Source organism: Podarcis cretensis, assembly GCF_951804945.1.
Source record: "Podarcis cretensis genome assembly, chromosome: 3".
Classification (NCBI taxonomy): domain Eukaryota; kingdom Metazoa; phylum Chordata; class Lepidosauria; order Squamata; family Lacertidae; genus Podarcis; species Podarcis cretensis.
Window position 1 is genome coordinate 77460047 of NC_137172.1, and position 21590 is coordinate 77481636.

Consider the following 21590-nt stretch of genomic DNA (forward strand, 5'->3'; position numbering starts at 1 on the left):
GAATAAAATTGTGGCAGAGGAAATGTATGAAGGATAGGAGGGAAAGGCAGTTTTCTATTAATACTGTATTAAGCTGTGGATCCTATAGGTGGTTGATAAATAAAAACTTGAATCTTGCACCTAGTGACTTTAAAACAAACCAATGGAAAACAAGTGGTAAAAATCCCCCACATTTGGTAGCTTAATAGTGGAAGTCTTCCACATAGTGCACTGCAGAATTAAAATTGTAGTCCAGTCGTGGTGACACATTTGACATATCAAGCAACAGCACGTCATATCACTAAACTCTGTACACTGTGATCTGAACAGACGTCTTCTGTCAAAGGGAAGCCTGTGTATTTGGCTTTATCTGCCTGCTTTCCCCTCCCCACCACAATCACCTCTGTCATTCATGCTTTTCTTTTGGCTGGAGCTTCAGTTCTATAATATATTGGACAGCAGCCTGGCTGTAACATGAGAGAGTGTTTAGATACTGTATAGAACTTTGAAAAATTAAGAAGAAAAAGTTGTGAAAAATATTTTTTTCTACTTACATAAAACCCACTGAAAGACAAGTATAGTAAGAATAGGATAGCACCAAACTAGCTATGTGGGGTGGTGGTGGAATCAAGAGTTTTTTCTCTTTAAAATTAGAACATATAGACTTAAGACGCAAACTTTGATGCCATGCAGAGTGTATGAAGGGAGAAAAGCCTTAAGGCATTTAAGGAAGTTTATTAATTACAATCTCTGGTCACAATACTATGCTCAAATCCATTGGTCAAACGGCTTGACTTGCTCTGCAGATCTATGCACAGCTGGAATGTTTCAAAGAATGTCCTGAAATGTGTCAAAGTCACCGGAGTCCAGAAATCCAAGTTATACCTTTTCCTAAATAGGTAAACCCACATGACAGGCCTTCATAATCGATGTAATGAAATTGACATTAAAAAGTGGAAAATTCCATCTTCTGCTCCAGTTCCTGATTGATATGAAAGATGTTTCAGAGAATCATTCTCTCTCTCTCTCTGCTTCCAGATGCCTGCTCATTGTGGAGTCACAGACTTTTTTGCAGTGTCAACACAATGTCATTAGCATCAAAACGGCAGCCCGGATCCCCACTCACCCCCCCCCCATTTAATCTGTATTTAAAGTTTTTGGGTGCTTTAAAAACAAAACAAAAACTTATTGCCAACGACTCTTTGCAATAAGGTGCCTTAGACGGAGTCAAACCATTCACTGTTCCATTTAGCTCAGCATTGTCTGACCGACAGCATCTCTCCAGGGTTTCAGACACGAGTCATTCCCAACCTGAGTATAATAATGAATAATAATTTATTATTTGTACCCCGCCCACCCGGAGATGCCAGAAATTGAACGTGGGATCTTCTGCACGCAGAACGTGCGGTTGGCAACTGGGAAGCATCTCGGCCACAGTTCTGAATTTCGCTTGTTCCCTATACATAGGCAGCTGCCACTATTATCCCGCAAGCAGAGGCGGAACCAGGATTTCCCCTCCCCTCTTCCTGCCGGCAGCAGATTTGGCCTTCAGCTCCGAGGCGCATCAGGAAACGAAAGAGAAAGTGGGCTTCTCCGAGGGCGGTTTGCGCCCGTCGAAGTCTTGAGGAGGAGAGGGGGCGGAGCCTTCCATAACGAGGGGGACGTTCATTGGCTGACGCCTCGGCCGAAGCGCCGCGCCGCCGTCACCGCGCTTTCCGCACGCGGCGCGGCGCCCCTCGGCCCAGCCGGCAAAACCGGCGGAAGGGGAGGAACGCGGCTGCGCGAGGAGAGGAACCCGGAAGCGGCTGGGTCGAAATAGTAAGCGTCGGCCCTCCATGGGAGAGAAGCGGCGTGGCAGCAAAGCGAAGAAGGTAAGCCGGGCAGCAGCTGCCGCCGGACGGAGCTGGGGGCTGAGCAGGAGGCGCCCTCCGTGGGAGGGAGAGAGAAAGACTCAGCCCTGCTGAGCCCCTGACGCCCCCAGTGCGGGGTTTCCCGCCGGGATCGGAGCCAGGCAGCGACAGTCTCCGGCCCGCCCCTCGCTTCTCGTGGCTTCCCTCCCTTCTTGTAGCCACGGGATTCAGCGGCCCACGCTCCCCAGGAAGAGGACGGGGATCGCAGCCTTTTATAGCCCAAGCCCTGCGCGCCTGTTTACTCGGGTGCGACTTTGGTCTAGGGACACTTCGGTGTGACGGTTGCCTCTCGGTCCCGGTCGTGTTTATTATTGCAGGCAAGGCTCCCAGTTCTCACTGGTCCTGTTCGTGGCCGTTTGGGAGTAAAGTCCATTGGGTAACGGGGCAGATCAACAAGTAAGCAAGGGACCGCTTTTGTCACCGCTGGGGGGGGGGTAAGCGACTGGCATTGCAAGTTAAAGGAAAACTGAGCCTGACGTCTCTTAAATCGGCCTGCCTGCGAGAGCCCCGGATTTCCTATTTGCGGATAGGTGGATACAGTGATACCTCGGGTTAAGTACTTAATTCGTTCTGGAGGTCTGTTCTTAACCTGAAACTGTTCTTAACCTGAAGCACCACTTTAGCTAATGGGGCCTCCTGCTGCTGCCGCGCCGCCGGAGCACAATTTCTGTTCTTATCCTGAAGCAAAGTTCCTAACCTGAAGCACTATTTCTGGGTTAGCAGAGTCTGTAACCTTAAGCGTATGTAACCCGAGGTACCACTGTATTTGGAAAAAGACGTCATGACTTGCTACTTTTCCCCATCCCCATTCAGGCTTTTAATAGTACTACCCCCACCATAGGTGCTATATAAGGTTCTAATCTACCACATCTCCAAGCAGTCCCCCCCCCACGGATTTTGGCAGTGGTTGTAGAAGAAAAAAGTAGATACAGCAGACAAGTCAGCAGAGAGCTCAACATCACTTCCTCAACATCACTTCCTCCCTGTGCATCACATTGATTATTTGCTAAGTGGAGAAATAGTCCCTTTCCACACAGATTGCTGCTTCTCAGTTAGTTCATCTGCATGGATCAGCTGAAAAGGTGGGAAATTGGTTTTGTATCCTTGTGTGCGTAGAGGTGTGCAAGAGGGTGGGTGGTCATTTCCACTTTTAACCACACCCACTTCTGACATCCAACCCCAGAGAGAATGTGGCCATCAAGCCAATGAAGACTGGTTACCTTTGGTATATTTGTTACTCAGGCTACATAAAACATGCTCTCAATACTCCCGATTATATAATCTGGGGAGGCTCAGAGGTACATCAGTGGCAGAACACACACTTTACATGCCCCTTGGCATTTCTAGTTAAATGGATCAGGCAAGTGGTGGCAAAGATCTTTACCAGAGACACTGGCAAGAACCTCCCAGTCTGAGTAGACGACACTGGGTTAGTTGTAAAATAGTCTAACCTGGTATAAGGCAGCTGCCTATATTAAGAATATGTAAAGCTCTATGGTCTAAACCACTGAGTCTAGGGCTTGCCAATCAGAGGGTTGGCCCTTCGAATCCCCGTGACGGAGTGAGCTCCAGTTGCTTGGTCCCAGCTCCTGCCCACCTAGCAGTTTGAAAGCACGTCAAAGTGCAAGTAGATAAATAGGTACCACTCTGGCAGGAAGGTAAACCTGTTTCCGTGCACTTCTCTGGTTCGCCAGAATGCTGGCCACATGACCCAGAAGCCATCTGCGGACAAACGCTGGCTCCCTTGGCCTATAGAGTGAGATGTGAGCGTAACCCCTGAGGCATCCGCGACTGGACCTAACGGTCAAGGGTACCTTTACCTTTTCCTTTTAAGGCTAGTATTATGCCTATTTGCTTTTTAATTGTAGTCTTTTCTGATAAGCTGGTCACACTTGCTGCTGAATCTTGCGTTTTAATGTGTATTTTACATTTTGGGTAAACTTGGGTTACAGACACTTCAGGTTACAGACGCTTCAGGTTACAGACTCCGGTAACCCAGAAATAGTACCTCGGGTTAAGAACTTTGCTTCAGGATGAGAACAGAAATTGTGCTCCGGCGGTGTAGCAGAAGTGGGAGGCCCCATTAGCTAAAGTGGTACCTCAGGTTAAGAACAGTTTCAGGTTAAGAACAGACCTCCAGAATGAATTAAGTTCTTAACCTGAGGTACCACTGTATACAAATTATGTTAAGTAGTAATAAAATAAATAGTCTTTTGGTTCCGTTGTTTATAGTAAGATGAAAACAAGGCAGACATAGTGGGTGAAAGATTACTAATAAGTAGCTTTTGGGCGTTTTGCAGACATTTTGCAAGAGAAGCCATTATAAATATCAGTAAGAAAGGTATGTGCTGCTTTAATCTTTTGATTTGTTGTTGAAGTTGTTTTGGTTTTCCGCTTATGCTACCATAAATAGACACTCAACTGGTTGTGTAGTGAAGTTCCATTAAAATTTTCTGAGGATAGGAAAAGCGTTCTCTCCATACTTGACAGCTGAGTAAAGCAAGTGGTACTTCTGTTTCCATCCAGAGAGCTTTTGGACCAAATAAGACTTGACAAATGAAGGTGGAACAAAAGGACTTGATAACAGCATCATGTCCACATGTTATCCGTCTAACTAAAATCTCTTCTGTGTAAGTTTTGCAAAGGCTGGAAAAATCCTAGGTAGCAAGTAGTCCCCAAAATGGAAAATTAATTCTTGGTGTAAAGAATGTGCTCTTCTGCAGGAGCATTAAAAGTCTCTTGACTATAAGTAGGTGATCCAGTACTGCATGATCCAAGGCCATAAGAAAGTATGAGAAAAGCTCTTCAGTTAGCAGAGTAGCTAAAAGAGTTTTATGTTCTCTATGGCTTTGAAAATTGCAATGATAAGAGAGAATGACATGCCCAGGAGAGAGGAGACAGGAACCTGGGAAGTTCTTGGTGACTGGCCTTAGGTATGTGTATGTAGGTTTTATTCCTACTACTTTTATTCCTATTCGAGAGCACAGCTATTTGGTTTGCTTTGGAGATGATGACATGAAGCAGGGCTTGTACCCTACTCACTTGGCTTGCTAAAGTCTTGCTTGAAGAATTTAAGCCTTTTCAATTTGCTGGGTGCTGAAGTCTTCCAGTTGCTTGATAGTTTCAACAATTTCTTTTAAGGAAAAGATATTGATGTGAATCTTCAGTTTGCTCCTGGTGGTTGGAGTATTCCATGAGTAGAGTTTTATTCATGGGAGGCCTCCACTGGTGGAAGGGCAACGAGAGGTGACTTTCCTTGCTCCTGTAGCCCTTTGTGGCACCACATCTCTTCTGAGTTAATGCAGTCCTGTATGTATTTATGCATACAAAATCAGCATGTCTTAAATCATTGACATTTCCTTTCCATGATTGACCTGGTGAAGCTGTAATGTTGGCTTTGTCTATTTTACAAATTCAGAGCCAGCCTTGGGAACACATACTTAACTCTGTTCTTCCATCTGGTGCAAATCTCTATCCCCTCATTAGCCATAATTACACTTCAGTATTACATCTGCCCCAAAGCTGACTATGATAACACTCAAACAAGTTACACTGGGCAGTGAAACATATTTTCAAATGGTTAAGGAACAACCTGGTTAGTGTTAACCATGATTTGTACAGGTGAAACTGTAAAGCTGAATCATGTTTAATGCTGAATATGGTTGGAGGGAAATGGGAAAAATGCACCAGACAATGAGGGAAGTGCATTTTCCTTAGCCTGGATCTCAGTTTACAAACTGCAGTTGGCAGGGAGCCAATGTTATGTTAAGTTGCTACCAAGTATACAACGTGGTGTGCATTTTGTGATCCTAAACCAGGCATAGGTAAACTAGGCCCACCAGGTGTTTTGGGACTACAACTCCCATCATCCCTAGCTAACAGGACCAGTGGTCAGGGATGATGGGAGTTGTAGTCCCAAAACATCTGGAGGGCCGAGTTTGCCTATACCTGTCTTAGACTTTGGAACCTTCTAGGAATGGCTGGTAAGGTGGAGAATGCGGTTCTCCATTATGTTTCCTGCTCCTCAACACAGCAGGTTGCTGGGGTTTTCTGTGAAGGGAAGGGCCAAGGCAGCAGGAGCTCAGTGTGGTGCATGTACAATGTAAAGGCAGCATCAGGTTGGCTTTGCCACAGCACCTCATCATTCACTACTAAAACCTTCTCTACTGAAGTATCTAAGGCTGCTGTGCCCATATGATTTCCATTTTATAGATTATACACCGAGTGTAAAATAACTTTTACAGCTTGAAATTTGGTGGGGTATCAGTTGTGGCTATTCTCTGTCAAAAATACAGATGGTATTCTAAGCCTGTGTACATGTGTTGATTTTTGGGGATAGGCTTATCATTCCCACGTAGTAAATCAGATGTTAATAATGTAGTCCTTTAATATCTACTTGGAAGTCACTCCCATTGAGTTCAGTGGGACTTACTCCCCGGTAAATATGAATACAATTGGAGCCTAAGGAAATGTATTCAGTCATTGGCACAGTATGACTTAGCTGCTGCTGTACCATAAAATTCCTGATGTTATTTGCCTACTACTGCTTTATCTGATAATTAGTGAAAATGAATTTATTATTTTATAATAAGTTTATAATACTGCTTGTGTTATATTATTTCATCAAATAATTTAAAGTAATTTCTTTTTGCTAAAGTTCTTGCCTGCCGGTTTAAGACGAAGTACAATTCTATACACAGAACCATAGAATTGCAGAGTTGGAAGGGATCCCCGAAGATCATCTAATCCAGCCCCCTGTAGTGTACCCATGGCAGATGGCAATCCAACCTCTGCTTGAAAACCTCCAAGGGAGCGGAGTCCATCACCCTCCAAGGGAGTCTATTCCACTGTTAAAAAGCTCTTATTGTCAGAAAGTTCTTCCTGATGTTTAGTTGGAATCTCCTTTCTTGTAACTTGAAGCCATCGGTCTGGGTTCTACCCTTTGGAGCAGGAGAAAACAAGCTTGCTCCATCTTTCATTTGACAGCCCTTTAGATATTTGAAGATGGCTATCATATCTCCTCTCAGTCTCCTCTTTTCCAGGCCAAACATATCCGCTTCCCTCAACCGTTCCTCATAAGGCTCAGTTTCCAGACCCTTGATCATCTTGGCTGCCCTCCTTTGCACACGGTTTAGCTTGTCGACATTCTTCTTAAATTGTGGTACCCAGAACTGGACATAGTGCCCTAGGTATGGTCTGACCAAGGGAAAATAGAGCAGTAGTATTATTTCCCTTGATCAGGACACTATACTTCTATTGGTGCAGCTTGTGGTCTATCTACCAAGCCCTCTAGATTTCTTTTCACATGAGATTCATGTGACATTACTTCTTTTGAGAAACTGTGCTGGGTTGTAATAATCACAGCATGCTTTTCCAAGTGCTCATAGACCAACTGTTTACTTATGTGCTCTAGGACCTTTCCTGCTATCAATGTCAAGGTGACTGGTTGGGGACCTGGGTTTTCTTTCCCCCCACTTTTTGAAGATATGTTTTGGATAGCTCAGTTGGTTAGAGCATGGTGTTGATAATGCCAAGGTCACAGGTTCAATCCCTGGTATGGGACAGCTGCATATTTCTGTGTTGTAGGGGTTTAGACTAAATGATCCTCAGGGTACCTTCCAACTCTATGATTCTATGATTGTACGGTTCTAAGATGGGGACAACATTTACCTGTCTCCAGTCTGTAGGGATCTCACCTGTTCTTCAAGAATTTTCATAGGTTATACACAGAGGCTCTGAGTGTACATCCATTTCTTTGCATAAAATAGTTAGCATAAAATAGTTTATTTACTTAAACTGAGAAGTTCCCAAAGCACTGGCAAAACCTAACTGTGATTTTGATGTTCTTTTTGGAGGTTTACCTGTTGGAGATGAATTTAATGTCTCATCATATGGATCACTGAATGGGTAATAAATGGCCCTTCCTCGCCTAACAGGAGCCCTGCGCTCCTTTTCAAATGTCACTAAACAAGATGATTACAGTGAAGAATCTGCTGACTTAACGGTAAGTTATTTGTTCAAAACTTAAATATTGAGAATTATTTTAATGTTTTTAGTTGCTTATTATATTCAGTCATTTTGTCAACAGCTTTGCCTCAGATTATGTACTTTATGTATTCCCCCCGCAAAAAAACCATTAATCTTTTTTAAAGCTCACACAGGAGAGGATAGAGCTCTGAAGGGATGCAGTAGTGCCATAAATTTTGTAACTTCGAAAAGTCATTTTAATGTCACACAGTTGTATGTGCGTGCAGTATTTTTCTACAGTTTTCCATTGCTAGCATTTGTGGACATACCAGAGTGTGATATTCTATGGGTTAGTTCTGACCTTCAGTCTGTCATTGGCCAGCCAGTAATCTGTAGAACAGGCAAGTGTAATGTCTAGCTCCTGGGCCAAATTAGGCAGACCATGGGGGATGCCATGAGATCTGAGGTCTTACCAGGCTCATGAGTGGCAGGCTAAAACAGACAAAACTTTCTGGAAAACCCACATCACTGGGCATACATGAGAAAATAAAGTCATACCTTGCGTTGAAGTCACTTCAGGTTAAGGCTTTTCGGGTTGCGCTCCATGGTGACCCGGAAGTAACGGAGCGCATTACTTCTGGGTTTCGCTGCTCGCGCATGCGCAGACGCTCAAAATGACGTCACATGCATACGTGGATGCGGCAAATCGCGACCTACGCACCGCAGACTCGCGGACGCAGGTTGCGTTTGCTTCAGGATGCGAACGGGGCTCCGGAACGGATCCTGTTCGCATCCAGAGGTACCACTGTAATCCTTTTGCTTTGTTTTTAATGAGCTATGGCGATAGAGCTGCTGATCTCTCTAGAAAGTGAAAAGCTAAAACTTTTAACCAATAGCAGACACTCCTGAAACAAAAGGCAAAATAGCACAAATAGTCATTGCCAGCCAATGGCATCTTCTGTTCAAAGTAAATTGAAAAGAAACAAATTGGCATCTGGCAATTTGATACTGAGATGCCATCTACGCCTACGCGTACACCTACCCAAGCACTTCAGAGCTGATTCTGATTTCCGTCATGTCGCTATAAGCCCAGAGTAACTCCTCTAATCTTACCTCTATTCCATTCTTTCATCACTATAACTAGAGCATCAATTTGGCCCTCTCTTTTCATGTCATTTGAAATTGTGTAAGTGCACTACTAAATGAACCATTAAAAGAGAATCCATTCACTGAAACAAGCATCAGCAACAACTAATATAGCATAAATTTAAGGAACATACTGTACAGCACTTTAATGCATTTTTTCTTAAATAATCTTCTGATGGCTCTCAAAGAAGAGTTGGAATACTAGCTCTATTTAATAATAATCTGTGCAGCTTTTTATAGGTGCCTGTTTTTTATGGCAATAGCAGCCCCCCCCCTAAACTGCATGAGAATGGAAAGAATCTCAAAAAGGGACTGTGATTGGCTGCTGGAATGAAGGGTGGTATCCGTGATGGAGAAGGAGAATTGTTTACATTCTCTAGTTGGGTCCTTTTGAAAAACGGGTGAAATGGTATAGGATGGATCAGTCAGTTGTATTTCATATTTTCCCAAATCAGAGAGGGTTTGGGGAAGGGGAAGATTGGGCAGGGGAAAAAATAGGGAGAAGTCAAATTTTAGATAGAAGATGATTCATGAATCCCATTGTCAATCATTAGAGATTGGCATGGTTTATAAGCCATGATTTAGTTAATCATTAGCTAAAGTTGATTTTCCAAACCTGGCCCTTCAGCTGAACTATGGTTTATAAACAACAGTTAAAACTATACTCGTTAGCCAGGGTTAATCTATAATTTATAATTCTATAATCCTTGGATAAAATTAGCCCATCACTTAGCAATATGCCTGAACACAGACCTACTCCTTAACTATGGTTAGAACCCAAATTCATAGAGCCATAAGTGAAGAGTGGTTCAGAATTAAAGCTACTCCCAAAGCTCATCTCTTACTAGTGCTTTAAACCAGTGATGGCTAAACTTGGCCCTCCAGCTGTTTTGGGACTACAATTCCTATTATCCCTGACCACTGGTCCTGTTAGCTAGGGGTGATGGGAGTTGTAGTCCTAAAACACCTGGAGTGCCAAGTTTGGCCATCACTGCTTTAAACTCTGCCTGGCAACAGCTACTCTCCTTGCCTCCCCCCTTTCCCCCATTCAAGTTTAAAGGAATGGCTAAAGAGTGATGATTGCTGAAATGACTAATAGAACAGTGTGAGATTCAAGCATGCAATTTTTTCACTAGATTTCTATGTGTTGTTTTAAAAGCAATCATTTTTAACACATGAATAATGTGCTAGCATTTGGAACTTTCAGCTCTGTTACGCAATAGGTAGATAGCGTTTGGAAGTATTTGAAAACATTCCTTTTCTTACCATATAGAATACCTTTTTTCAAAGAAAATGAATCTTTCTGACTACTTGTGTTATATATATATCTTCAGAATAAAAGAACCAAATTGCAAGAAGAGCAACTGAACTCTGGTCTTACCTGGAAGAAAATAGTTAGCTTTGTTGATGAAAATTCAGCCAAGGAAAACAAACAATCCATACTTGAAGATTTAAAGACAATACTACAAGCTTCCAAACAAATTGGTAAGTGGTAATTTAGAAGTGGGATAGTATTTGTAGATGACTGAGCCATACTGTGGTCTAGTCTTGCAGAACAAAAGGCCGCAACATTTAAAAGGCTCCTAATCATCCGCAAGCCTGTTTTCCTGTGCATATCCATAATTACCGTATTTTTCACTCTATAAGACGCACTTTTCTCCTCCTAAAAAGTAAGGGGAAATGTGTGTGCATCTTATGGAGCGAATGCAGGCTGCGCAGCTATCGCTGAAGCCAGGAGAGCAAGAGGGATTGGTGTGCACCGATCCCTCTTGTTCTCCTGGCTTCAGCGATAGCCACGCAAAGCCTCTTGAGCGCAGCTGGAGCACTCCTGCCTCTTCGCTCAAGAGGCTTTGCATTGCTTTCTTGCTGCTTGTTTACCTCCTCTACAAACTAGGTGTGCCTTATGGTTGGGTGCGTCTTATAGAGTGAAAAATTTGGTACTCATTTGTAGGATATTAATGGTATGATGAAATTAGGCTAGCTTTGCAGATGAGTCCTCAAAAGTTGTTATCTTATTATCCTTGCATTTTAAAAACCACCTTTTTGGGGGGGCGGATCTCCTCTAATCTGAAACTTTGGAGTGAACACCTTTAAAAAACTCAGTTCTGGGATTACAGTTTTAATACCCCAAATATCTCCCCACTTCAGTGTAATACCAGATAGGTACCTTTAGAAAAGCCACAGGCACCATGATGCCTATAATCATCGCTGTTTTCCCTTTTACAGACTAACTGAACAAGGCACACAACCTCCCCCCACCCCGGCCACTTCATAATTGCTGCACCTAACAGTGCAGGCCATGGCACATCCATTATATCCTCTTTCTTTTCTTTCTGCTTCTAATGCAAGAGATGTTTACTGGCAGAATTCGCCCCAATAGTATGCGATATAATATTTGATCCTCAAGTATTAATAAAGTGTCTTATTTTCCCCACTAATACCTTTAATGTAAGCAATCTTGCATAGTCTTCAAAATCATTGCAAAGTAATTTGATAGTGAGGCACCAGCATACCTCAGCTTCTTCTGTAAATACACAAAGCTTTCTTTTCACCCGCCTCCCAGCCAGAAAGAACACTCTGTTCCTACTGTCTGTTGCCCTTGGACCACAGGGCTGAGGGGAAGCATACTGGGCTGGGACTAAGGTTTGCTGGATTGTGTGGCTTTTCCTGTGTGTTGTGCACACACATTATTAAAATCTCATCTAAGAATGTTTGAGAATAATTTGATCAAAAATTGGGATATGAATCTTCTAGATCAATACATATAGACTTCACTTTAGCACTCTGCATCTGGGAAAGGAAAAGTAAATTGAAGGCCACACTCTGAGCATGGGGCATCTACTCTTAACTTACTGGGTCCTGATTGTGTACCAAAAAGATAGCAATGGAGGAGCTGAGTGCTAAGGTTTTGAAGTGTTGAAGTGATCATATTGAATGGTTTGTTTTTTTTTAAAGAGTTTGACTTGTGTTGCTAGGGAATCTTTTAAATTGGGGTTTCTGATCCACCTGGTTGCAAGAGGAAATGTCTGGGTCGCCTTGGCCAAATCTAGTTGCCAGTGGCAACCAGGTTCCCTGCTGACAGCAAGCCTGTGTAGTCTATAAAGTAATCCAGTGTTTGCTTGGAAACGAGCTACCTTTTTGGGTAACTGAATCACATCCTTCACAGCTGGCCTGACTGCTTTGGGTAACATGAGCCAGGCCAGAGGAGGATCACTTCTGAATGATAAGAAGTGCCTGTAGGGTGTTCAGAGTTTGACTTCTGAGATTACTTTCATAAAGAGATTTGGAGGATATGGAGCATATGGAGTATAAATCTGCCTGTCTTGCTGTCAGTGGGACAATTAGGCCCAGGTTGGATTGGAACCCAGTACAGAAATTAGGAGCAGATCATGTGGGTCATTCACTTTCCTGGTCCTCCCTTCTGCTCTGCCCTGGTTTAGTATGATGGAAGACCGCTAGAGAACACCAATGTGAATTTAGTCCTAAATTCACTGTGATGAAAACCAGCTTTTCAAAAGTGAATTTACAAGCAAACCCAAGTTCATTTTGACCTGGAGTAGTAATGGTCTGTCTTAGCAATGAACCATGGTGGAATGGGAGTGGGGTTTATGCATAAGTGTGGTTGGTCAGAAAAGAGTACGCACAGCCCTCCTGTCTCTTCTTGATTCTTAAAAACTTTCCTTCTGGCTACTTGTCAACTTGTACTCCAGTGTTAGAGGAACTGTGGTCCTTCAATTGTTGCGCCAGTCAGCATGGCCAGTGTAGTAATAGTAGTTGTAGTTGAACACCATCTGGAAGCCTACAGGTATCCTCTGTGCCCTTTAATAGCAGTGGAACTGAACACTCTAGCTGAATCAGTGCTATCTGTCCTTTGGTCCTCTTTATTCCAGAAAGATTGAGAAACTCCTAGCCTTGATGCTATGCTTGTGTGCTTGTGCTCTCCTTCCATTTCATAGGCATGCATAAGATAATACATGTGTGCACACAGGTATTATTATTATATTAAAATTTATATACTATCCTTCATCTGAAGGCATCTTAAGGCAATTCACAAGATTAAAAAAAGAATAAAAGCACAACATAAATAGTTAAAACAAAAACGAAACGAAATCCCCACCCCCATGCCTACTGATTTCCCGACCACTTCCTGTGTTTGATGAAAAGGATCATAAGTAAAAATCGATTCCTTGTTGTTTTAACCTAACAATGTGAATTTGCATTGGTTTTAGCTGTAGAAAAACATATTTCTATATAGAAGTCTTAAATGTATAACTTCAGACTTGTGTAGCTTATAATACCTGTCCAGTAGAACATCTTAACATTAATTCAGATCATTGATGTATGGGGTGTCCTTGATATCCTACTTTCAGTTTCATAAAATAAAGGTGGTACAAATAATGTCAAAAGGATGAAAATGGATTTATTATTTGAAGTTTGTGAGCAAATGTTAAGACTGTGCTGAAAAATCGTTGTGGCTCCCATTCATTGCCGTTTCAGCAAAGCAGACTGCATATCTTGTCTGCTGAAGTACAGGTTTGGGGTGGTAGTGTTGGAGGATATCCTAGGAATTGCATATCTCACTTAGGTCAAGGCTCTGCTATTTCTGGCCATGTGCAACTCCCTGTAGATGTTGCCTTGTACATGTTGCAGGACTTCAGCTCCCATCATTCCTGGCTATTGGCCGTGCTACCTGGTGCTGAGGGGAAATGGTGTCAAGCCATTGGTGTAGAGCTTCTCATTCCCCCATCTCCTCTTTAAGTTATTGAAGCACATTGACATTATATTTACAAATTGGGAGATGTTGGGTGCGGAGAAAGGTGGCAGATTCTGGTCTGGGGCTGAAAATCAGCTACAACCAGGCAAGGAAGAGGATGGGTGAAAACTGAAGTTACTACCCAAAGCCCTTGGTATAGGAAAGAGAAGTCATCTTCATTAACTGAAAGGATGCGAGGTAAGTGATAAAACTCATGACTCTAGTGTCTAAATTGCATTTTGGGATTCTAGCTTAAAGGGGGAGCTCATCCTTGCCTATATCCTAAGGAAAAAACACAGAAATTCACCTGCAGCAGCATCTCTTAGACATTTAGAAAAGCATTAGTAGGAGGCATGGTGCTGTTCTTATGTAAAGTGGTACCTACATGTGATTATCCTAGCACATTAGGGAGATGGCTAGGCTAGCCTTCTTGCACTGTTCTAGTTTATTACATGCAGGAAGCTTTAAATGAGGGCAGCATTACAAAACTATGTCCCTTCTCCACCTAACCACCCCACCCATCTCAAACCTTCACATACATGCATACTGGCAGCTTAGTAGCTCTGTATAAAGTGTAGACTGGATCTAATGGAATATCATTGTTATTTGTCAAATTCCTAGGACTTCAGTTCTTCAAAAGAGTTTTATTCTTCAATTTATATTCTTGCTTTGTGTCCCTTACCTGATTGTCACAAAAATCATTCAAATATGGTGGTTGCATAAGGTAGCTGGTTTAAACTGTAGGTATTTATAACCTTTTCTGGGTTTCTTTTTTGTGAACAGTGGGATCTGAGAATGGTCAAGAAGCCATTGAAAGTGGTGCTGTTTTCCTTTTTAAAACATTTCACACAAAGGAATGTGTTGGTCATGAGGAAACGAAAGCCATCAAGCAGATGTTTGGGCCCTTTCCCTCATCCTCTGCGACAGAAGCCTGCGAAGCTACCTATCGGATTGCTTCTCATTTCACAGAAGATCAGCTAGCTGGCCTTCTGCAGATGACAGAAGACAAAAATGATGACAGGAAACTGTGTTTTGGTAAAAACATTGCGTTTTCCTTTGACATGTATGATTTGGATCACTTTGAAGAACTGCCAGTAAATGGTGAAATGGATGAACAGAAAGGTATTAGCTTGGATTTTAAGAAATTTCTAAATAACCATTTGGAACATTTCCCAAATGGCTATGATGAAATCTCTGGCATGAAGGCATTGGACAAAGTGGATGATTCTTTTCTGTGGTGTGAGGTTGGAAAGTACCTGAGTGAATCACTAAAAGAAACCCCTGGAGTCCCAACAACGGAGGATCTTTGCTGCACTTTGTATGAGATGCTAGCTTCGCATAAAAGTGGTGATGAGCTTCAGAATGAGGTATGCATAATGTTTTCGTTATTACCTTAAGTATCAATGGCTTGGAACCAGAGCATGCTTAAGTAGTGCCCCCTCGTGCTACCGCTGCATCTGTTCTCCCCATCCCCATAAGCCTGGCCCGATGCTCAGTAAATCCTTGGGAATGGCCTGAGGTGGGAGAGTCAGAGAAAACAATATGGAAACAGCTTGCTTCTTCTTGAAGCCACTCCTTTGTAAAGTGGTCTGAGAATAATCCCGGGGGTAATTTTCTGCTGACTGGCTGTGAAGTGGCAGTACTTCAGCTTCTTACAATAGTTGTAATGGGGAAATATATGAAACGGGGGTTTACTGTGTTTTGAGAAAAATTGCATTTCAAACCAACACCTAGAAACTGGGTTTTGTGTGCTGTTTCCCTTTTGATTCTTTTGTAAAGAACAGGATGCCTCATGAGTGATAGTAGGGAAATAGAGAAAAGAAAAGCCTGCTGGATCAGGCCAGTGGTCCATCTCATCAAGCCCCCTGTTCTCACAGTGGCCAACCAGATGCCTATGGGAAGCTCACAGGCAAGACTTGAGTGAAAACCCTCCTGTGGTTTCCAGGAGAGAGAGCCAGTGTGGTGTGCTGGTTAAGAGCAATAGACTCGTAATCTGGTGAACCGGGTTGGTGTCTCCGCTCCTCCACATGCAGCTGCTGGGTGACCTTGGGCCAGTCACACTTCTTTGAAGTCTCTCAGCCCCACTCACCTCACAGAGTGTTTGTTGTGGGGGAGGAAGGGAAAGGAGAATGTGAGCCGCTTTGAGACTCCCTAGGGTAGTGATAAAGCGGGATATCAAATCCAAACTCTTCAGGAAGCCTACTGCCTCCAACAATGGAAGCAAAGCATAGTCACTGTGGGAAGAAGCCATTGGTCACCTTGTGCTGCATAAATTTTTCCAATTCTCTTTTAAAGCCACCCAATTGGTGGCCATCATGGACTCCCGTGAGAGCGAGTTCCACTTCCAGCTTCATTGGATGGCCACAAGTTCTAGAGGGAGAAGGTTTCTCTGTCCACTTTCTGCATGCCATGCGTTATTTTATACATTTCTGTCATGTTGCCTCTTACCTTTTCTATAAACTAAAAAGTCCCCAATGCTGTAGCCTTTCCACACGGGGTGTTGCTCTGTCCCATTGATCATTTCAGCTGCCCTTTTCTGAACCTTTCCCAGCTCTGCAATACGCTTTCAGATCAGAACTGTACACAGTATTCCAACTGCAGTTGCACCATAGTTTCGTAGAATGGCATTACAGTGGTGCCTCGCAAGACGAAATTAATCCGTTCCGTGAGGCTATTCGTATAGCGGTTTTTTCGTCTTGCAAAGCAAGCCCATTGACAGCTTAGCGGATTAGCGTTATTAGCGGTTTAGCGGCTTTTAGCGATCAGCTGTTAAGCGGCTTATCAGCGGATCAGCTGATAAGAGGCTTAGCGGCTTAGGAAAAGGGGGGGGGGAACCCACAGGAACTCGCAAGACATTTTCGTCTTGCGAAGCAAGCCCATAGGGAAATTCGTTTTGCGAAGCGCCTCCAAAACGGAAAACCCTTTCGTCTAGCGGGTTTTCCGTCTTGCGAGGCGCTCATCTTGCGGGGCACCACTGTATAATATTGGCAGTTATATTCTTGGTTGCTTTCCTAATGGTCCTTAGCATGGAATTTGCCTTTTACACAGCTACAGTGCATTCGGTTGACATCTTCATTGACCCCAAGGTCTTGTTGCTTGTCTGTGACTGCCACTTCAGACCCCAAAACATATAGGTGACTCCCTTGTCATTCAAGGGTCCAGACCACCTCTTTAGAGTCTAGACCAGGCTTCCTCAACCTCAGCCCTCCAGATGTTTTGAGACTACAATTCCCATCATCCCTAACCACTGGTTCTGCTAGCTAGGAATCATGGGAGTTGTAGGCCAAAAACATCTGGAGGGCCGAGGTTGACGAATCCTGGTCTAGACAATCTTTTGCTACTAATGTATTTAATTGCTTTGTTTTGTCAGTGGTCTTTATGTTTTTAGGAATGTGCCGTCTGATTTCAAATGCACTTTCCTAAACCCTCTAGGACCTTGAGGGTCACATATGTGGTTTGGGGATGTGTAGTTTGAATTGGAGTCTCCCACCATTCTGTTACCGTACTTCCTTTCATTGAATTGGTTCCTTTCCAAATTACAGGCATGTTACCATAGCTCCCTCTGCTGGAACTCGTTAACATACTGGTAAAAGAATTCCATTCAAAAATAAAAACTTCTTTCAAATCTTTATTTCCTTCTATATCTGCTCTTGGTACCAGACTACAGTGGTACCTCGGATTAAGTATTTAATTCGTTCCAGAGGTCCGTACTTAACCTGAAACTGCTCTTAACCTGAAGACCACTTTAGCTAATGGGCTTTCTGCTGCTGCTACGCCACCAGAGCACGATTTCTGTTCTCATCCTGAAGCAAAGTTCTTAACCTGAAGCACTATTTCTGGGTTAGCAGAGTCTGTAACCTGAAGCGTATGTAACCTGAAGCATATGTAACCCGAGGTACCACTGTACTTGTAATATGCATGTTGCTTGTAGTGTTGTCCTGTGAGGGTGTGTTTGTGTCCCGAACTGCAGTCAGAGAGATTGCCACAATGTGTCTCGGAACACTTATGGCAGGGTGAGGAGCTTAAAAACCCTTTCCCTTGTGTTTTTCTTTCTCCAATTGCTGAAAATCACCCCGACATTTCCCCCCTCCCTCTGGTCCTGTTGCTTTTTGTTAAATCAGTTTACGGAATAACATTGTGTGGGGGTGTTTTCAAAGTCCCCAGGGAAAGATTACATATGATTTGGTGCTGCATGTAACTTGGCGCTTTCTTTTTCCTTGTAAGAAGAAATCATGTTGAATAGCTTTTCACAAGTGAAGGGGCTCCTCTCATCTTTCTGTTCATTCTTAGTGGAGCCCATCTTATTTGCTGCTGCTGCTGCTTCTTCAAGATGCATTATAACTCCTCCAGCAAGCTAGCTAATGTGGTACCTCCAGATGTTATTGGAGAATAAATCCACCATCCCTAACCATTAGCCATGCTAGCTGGGACTGATTAGAGTTGGAACGCAGCCACATCTGGAGGGCACCATGTTGGCTATCTCTGCTCTACAGTGTGACTGACCTTCTGGGAATCCTCCACTAGTTACCCATTCTTGACAGTATTAAGCACAAACAGCTTTTAAGCCCTTTCTTGGCTTTTGCTATCTTTCCTGTTGTGTTGATATCCAGTAGAGTTTCCAAGTGCTTGCTTACTTTAAGTAGCTGTAAACACCTTCATATTTTGCCCTCATGCTGGGAGACAGCATGCTGCCAGAACTTCCCTTTCTGTGATGGCATCCATACATAAGCTGGGGTTGTCTCTTTCACTGTTGAATGTTGTAGGATTGTTTCCTCTCGATTTAATTTCTGTATCCTGCTGTTTCTAGAACATTTGTTTGGTTTGCCAAGTTGAGCTTACAAATACTACAAACAGAAAACATCCTCGTTTTGTATCTGTATTTTGCCTAGGACAATGGAACTTTGTACCACCACAGTAGATATAGTATAAACAATCATGGCTTCTGTCCTGCCCAAAATTGAGTATACTCATTTTTCACTGAAATTATTGAGATATAAGAGCATTAGTTTTATTTATTTATTTAGCTTTATATATCTGGCAACTTTTGGGTCACATGTCTTTTTAGTATGCCAGAATCTCATTTGTTACTGAAATTAACCAGAGAAATTTGCACCATCAGCTAACAACGATTGTATATAAACATGGTGACCTTTGTGCAACAAGATTTTGGTACCTAGCCTTTTTCGTAAAATTGTATAGGTTGGGTTATATCTGGCTAACTCAGAAATAGACATGCAGAAATCAGTGGACAAGTTAAGTTTGTTTGTTTTAGTGGGTCTATGCAGAGCATGATTTGGTTCAAATTGAATTTTGAATAAATGCACAATTAATTGTTACTGTTTTGAATATTATTGTGCTATTATCTTTCTTGGTGGGTCATGCAAACTGCTAATTTGAGTAATGCTTTTTATTGAGTAGGTTAGAGAGCGCTGGGGATGAGTTTATGCAGGGGTGGGCAACCTAAGGCCCATGGGCCACAAGCAGCCCATGGGAGTCATTTAAGCAGCCCATGAGCTGCCCCCGAACCAAGCTGCCCGCTTGGTGTGCTAAACCGGTGTAGTGTGCCACTGGGACTCTCTTCCGTGGTGTCGGAAATTGCGTCTGCACATGCACAGACGATGAAAATTGTGTCTGCACAGACGCTGGAAATTGCGGGCGCATGCGCTCACAATCCAGCCCACAGAGGGATCTCCACTGCAGTGAACTGGTCCAGGCAAGGTAAACCTTGCTGACCCCTGAGTTTATGGGACTCATGTCGGGGGGGGGGTGTCCAAAAAAAGTTTGGGAACTGGTGCTCCAGCTGCTACGGTTGAATGTAACTAATGTCTACTTTAAAAATAGTGGGCTGTATCTACATGTGATTTCTCCGTTTTTGTTTATTGGTGCCTCTCTTAATAGTTTCAGGTACTTTTATTATTAGATTTTTTCCCCTTTGAAGTGTTTGAGATGCTTTGCAATTCTTTGCCATTTTAAGCTTAACGTGCATGTGCAGAGAAAGTGTGTTTCACGGGCACAGATTTTTGTCAGACACATTTTTCACAGACCTAAAGGTTTAAACCCAAATGAGATCTATGGGCTGTTTTGTATAATGAGCACTAAAGGGAAGAAATTGAATTCTTTTAAGTTTCCTTGCCTTGTTGCGATAAATTACTCCATTTTTCAGATAAACTGAAGAACCAGAACATCTTCATGGATAAATATCTTCTGAATTACTGCCTAAATAGTGTACTGATTTTACTACAGATAGATTTATTTGCTGGGGTGGGACTTTTTGGGGATGGGGGGAAGAATGTTCATTCAAGATGTGTTGCTGATAATTGGATATAGTGTGTTGGCATAGAGAGTATCACATTGCTGTTTACAAGAACTTTGTTAGGCCACTTTCTTTATTTTCCTGTTGCAGATGGGATGAATCGTGGCCCATTGAATAGATGTGATAAGAAGATTCTTAAGAGATTCATGCTTAATAAAGATTCATGCTTTATTGGGGGTATTCTCTACTAATCTCGTTAAGTTGATGAGTTCTTAATTGGAACTGTGGTTTGGATCGAGAACACGTTAGTCATGCTTGGTCATGACTCACTTATTTTGCAGCCAACTCAATCTGTTTCAAGAGTTTTAAATGCTTTTGTTTTCTTTTTTGTGTTCTTTCATCACACCATCGAGGATAGGGAAGATTGAAAACTCAAATAAATACAGATTTACGGCAATGATATCTACATAATGTTTGTTTTTTTAAAAAAGAAAAACACGGGGCAAAAGCCTCATAGTAATTTATAGTCCTGTTAATGGCACTGTGGGTTAAACCACAGAACCTAGGGCTTGCTGATCAGAAGGTCGGCGGTTCGAATCCCCGCAATGGGGTGAGCTCCCGTTGCTCAGTCCCTGCTCCTGCCAACCTAGCAGTTCGAAAGCACATCAAAGTGCAAGTAGATAAATAGCTACCACTCTGGCGGGAAGGTAAATGGCGTTTCCGTGCACTGCTCTGGTTCGCCAGAAGCGGCTTAGTCATGCTGGCCACATGACCCGGAAGCTGTATGCCGGCTCCCTCGGCCAATAAAGCGAGATGAGCGCCGCAACCCCAGAGTCGTCCACGACTGGACCTAATGGTCAGGGGTCCCTTTACCTTTACCTTTAACCTGTCTTTAGATTTCATAGGGTAATCTTTCATTGACTTAGGAGTGGACTCTGGGAGCAAACTCAAGTACAAGAATGCTAATGAGGACATTCTCAGTAAGTAACAATAGCTAAAAAGTCATGCCACTGTACAGTAAAGATGGGATGCTAATGAATGCCTAGGAGTAGATAGAAATATATTGTGTATTTTACTGCATAGCTACAAAGAGATCATGTCCATCTGTAGAATCTAGTGTGGTTGTGGCAATGTTTGTTGCCAGTTGGCTAATTTAGGTGGAGAATTATGGAGCTACTTCCAAATGTTTTGGACAACTGTCATTTGCTGATGGTAGTGCAAAACACCTTGAGGGCGCCAGGCTGGGGAAGGCTTGAGCTAGATCTTCTATAGGGAAGTTTGTGTATTAACAGATTCTCCATGTTACATACCCTTCTTCTGAGACTGATGGGGCCAAGTTCAAGACTTAACAGCCCAATGGGCCTTTAAAGATGTCTCCTTGCCTTTTCATTTTAGGAAGAGATCACACATTTGAATTTGATTACTCCTGAGAGCTAGCCGGCAAGGCCAGGAGGAAGTGTAGGTTGGAGTCTGTTGAAGGGGGAAGGGGGTTCATAAAGAGCACAGAGAGATGGGCAAAACTCATAAGGAATTTCAGTGCTCCATGGAATTTCAGTGTTTTTTTTTTACTTTAATCTACTTT

The 21590-nt window shown here is 42.9% G+C and overlaps 1 protein-coding gene across 2 annotated transcripts in view; it reads left to right on the forward strand.

Moving 5' to 3' along the window:
- Positions 1–1688: 1688 nt before the first annotated feature.
- The window catches only part of ASCC3 (activating signal cointegrator 1 complex subunit 3), a 226427-nt gene continuing 206525 nt past the window's right edge, over positions 1689–21590 (forward strand). Inside the window, exons 1-4 of one of the 2 annotated variants that reach the window (XM_079971589.1) lie at positions 1689–1850; positions 7745–7893; positions 10337–10487; positions 14539–15122. In XM_079971589.1, the coding sequence (XP_079827715.1) occupies positions 7804–7893; positions 10337–10487; positions 14539–15122 (825 nt within the window). In that variant the 5' untranslated portion in view covers positions 1689–1850; positions 7745–7803. Of the gene's footprint in view, positions 1851–7740; positions 7894–10336; positions 10488–14538; positions 15123–21590 lie in introns of both variants that reach the window. The other variant, XM_079971590.1, reaches the window with a different exon arrangement.